Source organism: Etheostoma spectabile, unplaced genomic scaffold (assembly GCF_008692095.1).
Source record: "Etheostoma spectabile isolate EspeVRDwgs_2016 unplaced genomic scaffold, UIUC_Espe_1.0 scaffold517, whole genome shotgun sequence".
NCBI classification, from domain to species: domain Eukaryota; kingdom Metazoa; phylum Chordata; class Actinopteri; order Perciformes; family Percidae; genus Etheostoma; species Etheostoma spectabile.
In genome coordinates, this window is record NW_022605625.1 from 244,819 (window position 1) to 256,998 (window position 12,180).

The following is a 12,180-nucleotide window of genomic DNA, read 5'->3' on the forward strand; positions in this document are numbered from 1 at the left end:
GAAGACCTTTCTTTTTGATGCTGCCTTTCTTTAAATGACTGCTCATTTCTTTAAAATTTCTTATGCTGCACTGCAACTTTTATTCTTGTGTTTTATGTGTCTATTTGTTTTTTTTGTTTTTTTGTTTTTAACTGTCTTTCATGTGTTTTTACCGGTGTTTTTTTTTCGTTTTTAATGCTGATGAATTTTTAATGTTTGTACTTGTGTGTTTTACTGCTGTTTAACTGATTTTGTGTTGTAATTGTAAAGCGGTGGGGGTAACGCACTTTGAATTGCCCTGTTGCTGAAATGTGCTCTACAGATAAAGCTGCCTTGCCTTAAGTACGCGCCACACTCACCTCCGATGACGCGGTCGATGGCCTGTTCGAAGTGTTTCCCGGCGACCGATGCGTTCAGGTGCCGGGCGGCGATCAGCGCCGCCTCGTTGCAGACGTTGGCGATGTCGGCTCCTGGAGAAACACATCAATCAAAGATAGTTCTCTTAACCCTCGTGTTGTCTTCACGCCAAAAATTAATGCTTCATATCAATGTTTTTAACTTTTTCTGCCATTTTTGTCCCTTTTTTCAACACTTTTGATGTTTTTTTTCCAATGTTTGCCACTTTCTTTTGACGTTTAACACTACATGACACTAACTTATTAACTTCAGTTTTACAGTTATTTTTTGAATTTATGGACCATAAACCTCATTTATAGGAAATTATACCTAATGTTTGAGTTAGAAAAGCAGAAATTAGGAATTATTGAGACTAAAATTAAAGGAATGGATGTTGATGATAATCACAGACTGGAATATGTCAATGTCAGGGAATATGCACCCTGCAGTGCCCTGCTGCACCCCTGCAGTGCCCTGCTACGCCCTGCTGCGCCCTGCTGCGCCCCTGCTGCACCCCTGCTGCACCCCTGCAGCGCCCTGCAGTGCCCTGCTGCACCCTGCTGCACCCCTGCAGTGCCCTGCTGCGTCCTGCTACGCCCTGCAGTGCCCTGCTGCACCCCTGCTGTACCCTGCAGTGCCCTGCTGCACCCCTGCTGCACCCTGCAGTGCCCTGCTGCACCCTGCTGCACCCCTGCTGCACCCTGCTGCACCCCTGCAGTGCCCTGCTGCGCCCTGCAGTGCCCTGCTGCACCCCTGCAGTGCTCTGCCACTTCCTGCTGCACCCTGCAGTGCTCTGCCACTTCCTGCTGCACCCTGCAGTGCCCTGCTACGCCCTGTAGTGCCCTGCTACGCCCTGTAGTGCCCAACTGCACCCCTGCTGCACCCTGCAGTGCCCTGCTGCACCCTGCAGTGCCCTGCTACGCTCTGCTACGCCATGAACTACTACAACTACTATTCTAGTCCTAGTTCCATTATGTTTATTGTGACTATAATTGCCGTTGTTAACCACATCCCCCAACCAGCACCGTCAGACTCCGCCTACCAAGAGCCTGGTTCTGTCCGAGGTTTCTTCCTAAAAGGAGTTTTTCCTCGCCAGTGCTTGCTCTCGGGGGAAATACTGGAATTGTTGGGTCTTTATTAATTATAGAGTGTGGTCTAGACCTGCTCTGTCCGTAAATCATACCAACGCTTGTTATGATTGGATACTATGAATACAACTTTAATTGAAGTAGCTCACACTGTCCCAACTATCCCATCTGTATTTACGTGATTCAGGCTGTATGGACCTAACAGAGCCTCCAGAGGGAAAACAAAGGGACAGACGATGCGGCGGGAACGTACCGGTGAACCCCGGCGTGGCAGCGGCCATCTTCCTGGCGAGAATGTCTTTGTCCATGTTGGGGTCCAGTTTGATTGGTCGCAGGTGGACTTTAAAGATGGACGCTCGGCCCTTAATGTCCGGCGGACCTAAGAGGAAACGGGAAGGAAAGAAAAGCCCTTAAGTCTGCTACCCAGTACTACTTAAAACCATCAGAACACTTTGCTTCAGGTACAGAATCAGTCACCTGATATGGAAGGAAGAGGAGGCCGATAGGATAGATGATGATTTGGGATAAATATATAGGTTTTAAAAGATGTAAGACTTTAAAAACAATAAAAAGATCAACGTTTATCTGTTAGCTAAGATAAAAAAAAAAAACACTGACTGTACAGAGTGTGGACCGGGAGCTGAGTACTGCTAAGGTGCTCTTGAGCACAGCACCGAACAGTCGCCCCCTGCTGGACGTTAGATAGAACGCAGCTTTCAGGAGCTTCAGCATTGGCTTCTGATTTTTTTAGAGATTATTTACACTTTTTATATTTTTTCATATCATATTTCATTTCATTATTTGGGAATAATGTTGAATAAGGTAATATTATAATAATATATATTATTATATTAATATAATTTATATTATGCTACCGACTCTTGCTTCATTACTCTATTTACACATTCAATTTAATTTTAACGTCACTTACAACGCAATATTGTTTCTTGTATCATTGCGTTGGTTGTGTGCAGTGAGTTGGTGGGGAGAGCGAGCGGCAGAGAGGGAGCACGTTGTGTATTGCTGGGGTCTCATGGCTGCGTCTCTCTCTCTCTGGATCGCAGACGGGTGTCTAGAACTCTGGGGCTGCGGGTCTGTCGGGTCTACTCTGTCTCGGTCTCTCGCTCTGGGGGTGGTGTTGCTGGTGCTGCTCTGCAGGGGGGAGCGAAGGGGCGTGATGGTTGTCGTAGTCTCTCTTGTTTGGTGGTTGGGGTGAGGATGAAGGGGGGTTACTCCTCTCGTAGATCCTCGGCGTCTCTCGTCTTGCAGAGGCCACCTTGCTCTGCCACGCTGCGATCTCTCGGATCTTGTCGGATGCTGCCGAATGCGTGATCTTCGGGTGTCTCTGCTGTCTCGTCGCGTTCTACTATATGGGTATGTCTGGTATCTGTGTCTGGGCTCTGCTAGTCCTGGCGCGCACGGGGTGCTCGTCTCTCTCTGTATGTCTCTCTGTATGTCTGGTCTCTGCATAGTCTGTCTGCCTTCCTGTTGTGTTTTTCGCCCCCTCTATCTGGGAAGTGGCCTCTGCTCTGTCTCATAGAAATCTGGTGTATGCCGCTCCCTGAGTGTATCCCTGCGCACTCGGGTGGTCTCAGTCGCCGTACGGTGAATCAATCAAGTGCTGTAGTCGTAATCGGGGGGCGCGTAGTGTCTCGGGGAAGGGATCTGCTCTCTGATCTCTGTGGTCTCGTCGTCTATGCGGGGTGATCTGTGGCTCTGCCTGTAGGCGGGATCTGTCGTGCCCGTCTGCTGCACTCTGTATCTGGACTCTCTAAAGCTCTGTGCTAGTGTCTCTTCTCTGGTCTCTCTCATCTGAGGTCTGGACCTGCGTGCTCTGTCTCCCTCTCTGAGACTGTCTCTGCTCTCTGCTCCTGGCTCTCTGTCCCCTCCCTCGTCTCCCTCCCTCTGCTGTCGCTCTCTCTCTGTGTCTGTCTCCCTGTCTCTCCTGCGTCTCTCTTCTGTCTCCCCTCTCTCCCTTTCCTTACTGTCCGTCCCCCTCTGCTCTGGAGGCTCTGCTCGTCACCTGGGACGAGCTTTGGAGAGAGTTTCCGTTACCGTGGCGATCACCGTTGGCGGGGGGCCCAGGTTCGGCGCTGCTGATTTTCTATTCAGCGGGACAAGCGGTCGGAGAGATCGCTGGAAGGAATCGCTCCAGCCGCTACGTGGGCCGGGGAATGGTGGAGCGGCGACATTGTAACAAAATCAAGAGGTACTGGTTAACCTGTGTTGTCTGGCTCCCAGGTTACAACAGTGAACTTGGTCGCAGCTTGTCCTGGCTCCAACTTGGGGAAAGAGATAGTTTTTCTTTTGTGCTTTTTCCGGCCGTGTTTGGGCTCGGTTTTTCTACGATATTTCTCACGTTTTTCCGAGCTTTGTGCCTGTTTTTTTTTGTAACCGAGCGATGGTTTCACTAGCGCAGTTGGTATTATTCTATCTTGGGATTCGCTGGTCAGCAGATCCTTTGTCATCATGTGATACCATGTTTTTACTTTAAGGCGAGTTGCGGAGTTATTTGCCTGATGGTCCAGCATCTGAGGCTGTTGAGTGTCGCAGCTGGGTACCGATGTCGCAGTTAGTGCGATGCTGTTTTGGGGAAAACCATGACGAAAAAAAGAAGAACAGGAAGTCACTCTATCACTTTTGGGGAATTTGGTTCACCCCGATCCCATATTTCTGCTGTATAGAACAAAGATGTTTTATCCCCCGTACCTACGTACACACACCACTACGTACGAGCAGCGGTTAGAGAAGCTGACTGCTGAGTCGCATGCCTGTACAACATTAGATGGTTGTTAAAGGGGGAACGGGGCTGAGGGGGCTTAGCTCAGTCTGTAGGGATTCTGGTTGGAACCGAGGTGCTGTTCAAGTCCCAGGCGACCAAGTAAGTCGGAGTGTGGACTGGTGAAACTGGAGAGGATGCACGTTACAAGGCACGTACCCCCCCCAAACGTCAGGGTTGCTGGTCAGCTGGAGCCAACAGCACACACACGACCCGGAGCGACACACACATTGCACCGCACAGCCACACCACTCTGACATAACTCCGCATTAGTGATGATTAGGGTCCGAGCATGTTGTGTGTTTCAGGCGTGTTTGGAGTGATTGTAAACCGGAGTGTAAATTGTAATTACCCTGGGGCATCAAAATAGTAAATTAAGGTGACATGTGGTCGTGTCCAGTGATCGGTTAGAGTGTCGCTAAACAAACAGTACGTCCGAGTTACTCCTGGTGCGGGCGGCCGCCGCCGACGGTGCGGTGAGACGAGACCAAACGGATATATGCTGACGTGCAAGACGACATTTTTAAACTAAACTCTTTGCCTAATTTGTACGAAGCGACCAAACTGTTTTTCTTTTGCAACAGACGTATGTAAGTTGAAGTTAAGCATCAATGTGAAATTAGGACCAGACAGCAAACTTGCGTTTTGTTGTTGGTTGTTGTGTTTACTCGTTCATGGATTTGAATTTGTGAGATGATGTTAACTGGAGGGCAATTATGTCGCGTGTAATTAGAAAACCCCCCCCAAAAAAAAAAATACGCAGGTACAACGTTACGATTTTTTTTTTTTTTACAGCTTGAAAACATTAGTGAGGATGCGACATTTTTTTATTGTTCATTCGATCGTCATTCATAGTTTTATACAGGAAAGTATAAAGTAACAGTCATTTACGATGTAAAAACGGCCCTGACTCCGTTGGAAAAAAGTGGTTTTCAGCCGGTTCTTTCTGCAGAGAACATGTCTTTTGTGCTGTGATCCACAATCGTTTTTTAACTGAAATCTTCTGGACCCCCCCCCCCCCCCCCCCCCGAGAGCTACGTCTGGTTCAACTCGGCAGGCGTGAAGCACGTTTGATGAGACACCTGGAGGCGGGCGCAGATGGGCTCAGCCTGGACGCGTCCCGCCGGCGCCGCGGCTCTACAGCACGAGAGCGACGGTGGGTACCGAGACGTATAACACTCTCACTCCTTACTCTAATGGTTGTGGAAACCCCTGCAGGGCGGTGATAATTTGGGTTTTCGATATCTGTGCCATAAAGCCCAAGAGGGGTACTCCGAGCCGTCCTCTAAGCGGAGCCCCCAGGGCGCCATTTTGATCGCATGCAAGCATCACCGGCTCCGTTAGCACCCATGACTCTCCATTCTTTTAACGCACTCCTTGGCCAGCGAAACTTTCCATCTGAAGCGTTTAAAGTCTATTTGTTTTCGTTGTTTATTTCTAAGAAACAGCACAATGGGATAAAAGGCTCATTACCTGTGAGTTCCACGTTATGGCTCCGAACGCGCTTTTATAAGAATGGCTAACGATTGTGCCAAACCACGCAAGCTTACTTTCACCAGCCAACAGTCAGATAAGCCCCAGACTGTTGGCTTCCTGTAGATCGTTAGGGTGTGTAGGTGTGATTTTTTTTTTTTAGTACTAGCATGGAGTTTGCAGGAAATTAGCCTGTGTCTGTGTTAGTGTAACAGCATTTAGTTTGCAGAAATCTAGAGCCTGTGTCGTAGTGCGTTAATGTACTAGCATGTAGTTTGCAGTAATTACGCCGTGCCTATGTTAATGTTTTAACTAGGGCATGATTAGTTAGCGTAATTAGCCTGTGTCTATGTAGTAGAGTCTAACTAAGCTTGTTCGTCAAATTAGCCTTGCCTATGTTATTGTTAACCAGCATGTTGAGTTTAGCAGTATTTAGCCTGTGCCTATGTTAGGTGGTTAACCACAGTGTTAGTTAGCAGTAATTAGCGCTGTGCCTATTGTTAGTCTCCTAGACATATGACCTACCTCTCGTCTCTGTGATTGGGAATGAGTTGAGGGATTCATGTACCTCCATTTGAGAACCGATTAGGTTTAGAGGGGTTTGGGTTCCCAAGCTAGAAAACGAATGGTGCAATAACTTAATTAAACTTAACAGAGATAAAATTGGGTGGGGGCAGGCGGAGGCGGCGGGCGGCGAGTAATGAGTTTTTCAGTTGTTGGCTGAATCGTTCGTTGTTCGCGGAATGAGATGATGAGGTGTATTGGTCTGTAAAAGGGGTCCAGTGGCATGTGTGAAACGGGAATTGGAACAGTGTTTTGAGGTGCGTCTCAATGTCACGGTTGTTTTGTCAACAACTCAAGATATTCAGTCTACTGTCACGAGGAGAGAAGAAACTAGAAGGTATTTCACCAATTAAAGAGACTACACAGATCGCTTCCCATTCAAGCTCCTATATCAAATAAACGGGGACTATTTGATCTGCTAACAGTCACGATACCCACCAACGATCACCTCCTCCCGCTGCTTTTATTCGTCAGCTCCTCTCTGATGACATGGATACCGCACCGGCTGCTCATCAGACTTCCATGCTCTTCACCTCATGTCGTCGAGGGACCAACTGGAGGAGGCCTGGCGGGAAGGGGCAGGGCACCTTCAGCATGAGCGCAGGTCGAACGGCGAAGATGATGGACAGGAGCAACTCGAGGTGTAAGGTTCAAGACGTGCCGGTGCGAGGAGGCGACGCTGGAGATCCTACGATTCGTGCACTTCCTGGACAAACCCGAAAGTACCGACATCGGGGTCCAAGATCCCGAAAGTTAAAGGCACACACGTCACACACAGAGATACACAAGAACACACACGACACCAGAGGACACGGGAACACGACAGACACACAGGACCCAGAGACACACGAACACAGAGACACAAGCCACACCTAGCAGAGGGACACACACAAGAGACACACCAGAGACACAGCAAAACAGACAGACACAGCAGACTACACATCCACAGAGCCACACACCAAACAGTAGGGACAACACACAGACACAGAGGTACACACACACGAACGCGCACTACACACAGAGACACGCGCACCACACGAGAGCACGCGCACATAACACACAGAGACACGCGCACACACAGAGTACACCGCGCACCCCCCCAGAAACACAGAGACACACACACACACCAACACAGCCACACCACGCCACAGCACCACAACACGCACCAGAACAGCACGAGAGAAGAAGTGTTGTAAATGTGGGATCAGTGTTTCCCACAACCCAAGAGTGACTTCTCGAAAGAGCTCTTTTGTTTTGTCCTCACCTCAACGATATTAGTTTGCACAAGCGACCATCCAGAAGTTTTCGAAATAAATGACTAAAGGGTTATGGAAATACGTTACATTTGATTTAAATTCAGAGAATCATGGAGCCCAGATAGGTTGACTTGCCTTCTTTTTCAAACCTATAGACAATATTGGCGAACCTAATCATAATTACAACATCTATATATATATAAGCATTATACTATAATATAATTATATATATATATAGAATAAAAACTAGGTGTGTGTATTGTGAGTATGTATGTTGTGGGATAGGGAGTAATATATATGTGTGGTATACAGTAGATTGTGGGTATATCATTATGTGTGGTGTGTGCATATATAATAGGTATAATCTGTTGTTATAATCATGTATATGTGTGTAGTATATCATGTATGTGTATATAGGTCTGGTGTGTGTGTAGTCTTATAGTAGTGGTGTGGGTGATATGATATATAGTCTGTATAGGGTGTAGTAGATCATTGTGGGGTGTGATATAGTTATCTGAATAGTGTATGTATATATATGTGATAGATGTATGATATTTGGATTATATAAGTTATATCTGTGTTACTATAGAAATGGTGTATGTATACAGTGTATATATATGTGTTGTGTGTGTGTGGTGTGTGTGTGTGTATGTAGATTATGATGTAGTATGTATGTGATGTATCATATAATGTATTGTTATGACTATATGTATATTATGTATATATATCTATGTATATATGTGTGTGTGTGTGTGTGTCGTGTATGTAGTGTTATATATATATGTATATATATAATATTGGATACCACAGATATATATAGAGTGAGTATATATAGTACTATATCTAATATATGATATGTAGTATGTATGTATGTGTGTGTATATAACATAGTTTGTTGGGTGACTACTGAAGTTACACAGTCACACATGTTTGGACTCTGGGGGAATTACTAGAGTTGTTGGTACTTATAATTTAATAGAGGTGGTCAGACTAACTTAGATGTAAAGTGTCTTGAGGTTAAACGTTTAAACTTTTCTGTTCCTGGATCGGCTTTTATGTCTGTAAAGCGACCTTGAGTGCTTAGAAAGGGGTGTTAGATAAAAATGTATTACTACTAGCAATAACTCTGTGATGAGAGTGATACTATAATACAATTTAAATTGAGTTGTAACTAAAAGTCTCGAGCGCGTGTTTTCCCAGGGTGCCGTGCTGTCCGGACCCCGGGACGGGGAAGACTCTTCTGGCCAAGGCCACACCGCCGGCGAGGCCAACGTTCCTTCATCCCCGTCAAGCCGAGTCCGATTCTGGAGATGGCGTGGGCGTCGGTCCCGCCCGGGTGAGCAGGACCTCCGTCGAGGAGCCCCGGGACCCTGGGCACGGTCGTTTGGGGGGATGTTAAGATTGGAGCAATTATGTAGCTGTGCAATCACTAACCTCCCAAAAAAACAAGAGCAATACAACATCGGGATTTTTACAGACTGAAAGTGCAGGATGATGCTACTTTGTTATTGTGCCATGCATTTCTTTATTCTATTCATATTTATTATACAGGAAAGTTAACAGTGACATCATTACCAATGTAAACGGGCCTGATCAGGTTAAAAACGCTTTCCAGCAGGTTCCTGTTCTGCAGCAAACATAAAACACACTCTTTTTGGTGTGGTAATACACAATCTTTGAACATTGAAATGTGTGAGCACAATATAGAAGCGGGAACTACTCTGGTGGATAATTTAGGGAGTACAGCTGTGGATTTGTTGTGGAAACAGCTAAGTTGGGTTAAATTAGATTATTTTAGAATTTATTCATCCACAGCGGGGAATTTCCTTGTTTCCTTGCAGCATTTTCTCAAAAAGCAATAGAAAGTAAAAACACAAGAAAAACAAGCAAACAACAGACAAATAAGTAGAACGTTGACTGAAAGTAATTAAGTGGCGGCAATAAAGGTTGTTTGGAAACAGCGCATCTGATTGGGTTAACTTAGATTAGATAAGAACTTGTATTCATCCATAAGCGAGGAAACTCACTATAACAGCAGCATTTCTACAATAACAACAAAACAAACAAAGACTAAACAAACAAGAAAACGGACAGCAACGACAGAAGAGTAGAAGTAGACGAAAGTAGTAAGCATGGCGTCAATGAAGTTGTTTTGGAAACAGCCATGGAGGTTAAATTAGACTAGATAAGGCATTATTCATCCGACAGCATTTTCTTCTAGCAGCCAAATAAACAAGTGAAAACACACAAGAAAACAGGGCAAAAAGAGACACATAGTAAAGATAGACTGAAAAGTAAGTAAAGTGCCGTAGTGAATGGTCAATGGGTGTTAGAAAAAGGAAGGGCCGAAAAAAACTGTTCCAAACTTAGGGTCGGGACCCACCCCCCCCCCCCGTGTTTTTTTTTTTGAGGGGGGGGTTCTCTCTCTCTCTCTCTTCTTTTTCCTGAGGAGTGGCATAAGAAAGTGAGCTGAGAAAGTGGGTGAGACCGAGACGAATGAGACCTTTCTGTTTTTGTTTACTTTTATAATGGAATACAATATACTCATATGCATTTAAATCAGGTTTGTTCCGTTTGTGGTCCACAGTTTTTAAACATGAGGTGTTACCCTGATTGATCAGGTGTATTTTTTTGTAAATTGGGTCCCGGGGGAGACAACCAGTTTCTCTTTGGGTCTGAAGCGTGAAAAGTTTGGGAACCACTGGATAAGACGTAGTAAAGAAAAAAAGTAGGCAAGCGTAATATAATTATTATTTACCTGTGTTGGTGTTCTTCTCTGCAGGTGAGGGACATGTTCGCGCCAGTGGCGAGGAAAGAACGGTCCTGCATCTCTCACTCGAGATCGCGATGAGCCGTGGGGAGGAAGAGGGGGTCTGGCGGAACTTTGGCGCAGATCGAGCAGGAGAACACGCTGAACCAGCTCCTGGTGGAGAGGACGTACTACACGCACATCGCTGCTCTAGAGCCTGTCATAACAAAAACACAAACAAGTTCGGAGCTCGACATGTGATGAGCAGAAGGTCCGAGCTCTTTTCTGGCTAGCTGTTTGAAAAGCCTTTTATTTAAAGCTAGAAATCTTGCACGCTAAATACATTGGCGACAGAACAATTCATTCAATTGAATTTATAGTATCAATTCAGCTAGACAGAGAGTTATCGTCAGACCCTTTACAGAGAGAGCAGGTCTAGCAACCAGTCAAATTGACAAGGACCCAACAGTTCTAGTAGTTTCCTCCAGAGCAGGCAACAGGGCCAGCAGTGGAGAGGAAAAACTCCTTTTAGGAGAGAACCTGGGACAGACCCAGACCCAGACCAGAACCAGACCAGGTCAGGTAGGCGGTTGACGAGGCGGTTGGGGTAGAATGAAGTGGGGGGTGGAAATCAAGAAACAGTGCAGACAAATTAGTAGTTTGTAGTAGTTCTTTGTAGTAGTCAGGCATAGCAGGGCAACAGGGCAAGGCCTTGCAAGGCCGACAGAGGGCGTAGCAGGGACGAGCAGGAGCGTAGCAGGGCGTATAGGCAGGAAGTAGCAGGGACGTAGCAGGACGTAGCAGGGCGTAGCAGGACTGTAGCAGGACGTAGCAGGAGAGGCTTGCAGGGCGTAGCAGGACGAAGAGGACGTAGCACGAGGGCGTAGCAGGGCGTAGCAGAGTGTAGCGTGAGCATGGCATCAGCAGAAGCGGTAGCTGTACATGGTAGACACTGCTACCATGGTTCTTGGAGCAATGTGGCTTCTCACGGCCGTGGTAACTTGTGCGTATTTTTGGCAAGCAAAACAAAGTTGGGATGTGGCGCATCGTGTTGACAAGAAGAAGAAGAAGAGCTTTTCAAACGCACGGCGGGGAACGGAACGATGATGAACTGCGCTTTGAGGGTCGTCTTTATTCCAGCACGGCGCCGGTGGGAGCAGATCAGCCGCGGTGCTTTCACTGTGTCCGTCTCGTTACAGGAAATCAGATGATGTAGATTAGCGTGCAGGATCACCTGGTGGGGTGTGTGTGTGTGTGATGTGTGTGTTGGGGTGTGTGGGTGGTGTGGTGTGTGGTGGTGTGTGGTGGGTGTGTGTGGGTGTGTGGTGTGTGGTGTGTGTGTGGGTGGTGGTGTGTGTGTGTGTGTGTGTGTGTGTGTGTGGTGTGTGTGGTGGTGGTGGTGTGTGTGTGGTGTGTGTGTGTGGTGTGTGGATGTGAGGAATTCTGATATAAAAAAAAAAACCACCGCTACTGGTTTTATTTATTTTGTTGTTTGCAGGTTTACACGGCGACTAACGTGTGGTTCTGGCCGGAACCGAACAGACCCGACACCTGGATCCTGCGCTGATGAGACCGGGGAGCTTCGACAGACAGTCTACATAGGTAGGGCGGGTTGGAGGACTGAAGGAGAATCGCGTCTTGTTCTCTGACTACAGAGCGGGTTAGATTAGACTTATTAGTCGCCCAATTGGTAAAGTTCCTTATTACAGCAAGCAGCATTTGTTCTTCTCATCACGAGCAAATAAAAAAAAGAAATAACCAAAACAACGAGTAAACACGAGCAAGAATCCGAGGGCAAACAGCCCGACGTAGTATGACGAAGTATAAGGTAGACTGAGAAGGAAAGCAACATGCGCGTCAATAAAGGTATTGTTAAAGTGCGGTTGCAAGAGGTAC

At 46.6% G+C, this 12,180-nt stretch overlaps 1 protein-coding gene across 1 annotated transcript in view; it reads right to left on the bottom strand.

Moving 5' to 3' along the window:
* The window catches only part of LOC116686866 (AFG3-like protein 1), a 54,589-nt gene that overhangs the window by 23,038 nt on the left and 19,371 nt on the right, over nucleotides 1-12,180 (bottom strand). The window contains 4 exon segments of the mRNA XM_032511911.1: nucleotides 339-449; nucleotides 1,717-1,872; nucleotides 2,571-2,780; nucleotides 10,294-10,458. Of these exon segments, the coding sequence (XP_032367802.1) occupies nucleotides 339-449; nucleotides 1,717-1,872; nucleotides 2,571-2,780; nucleotides 10,294-10,458 (642 nt within the window).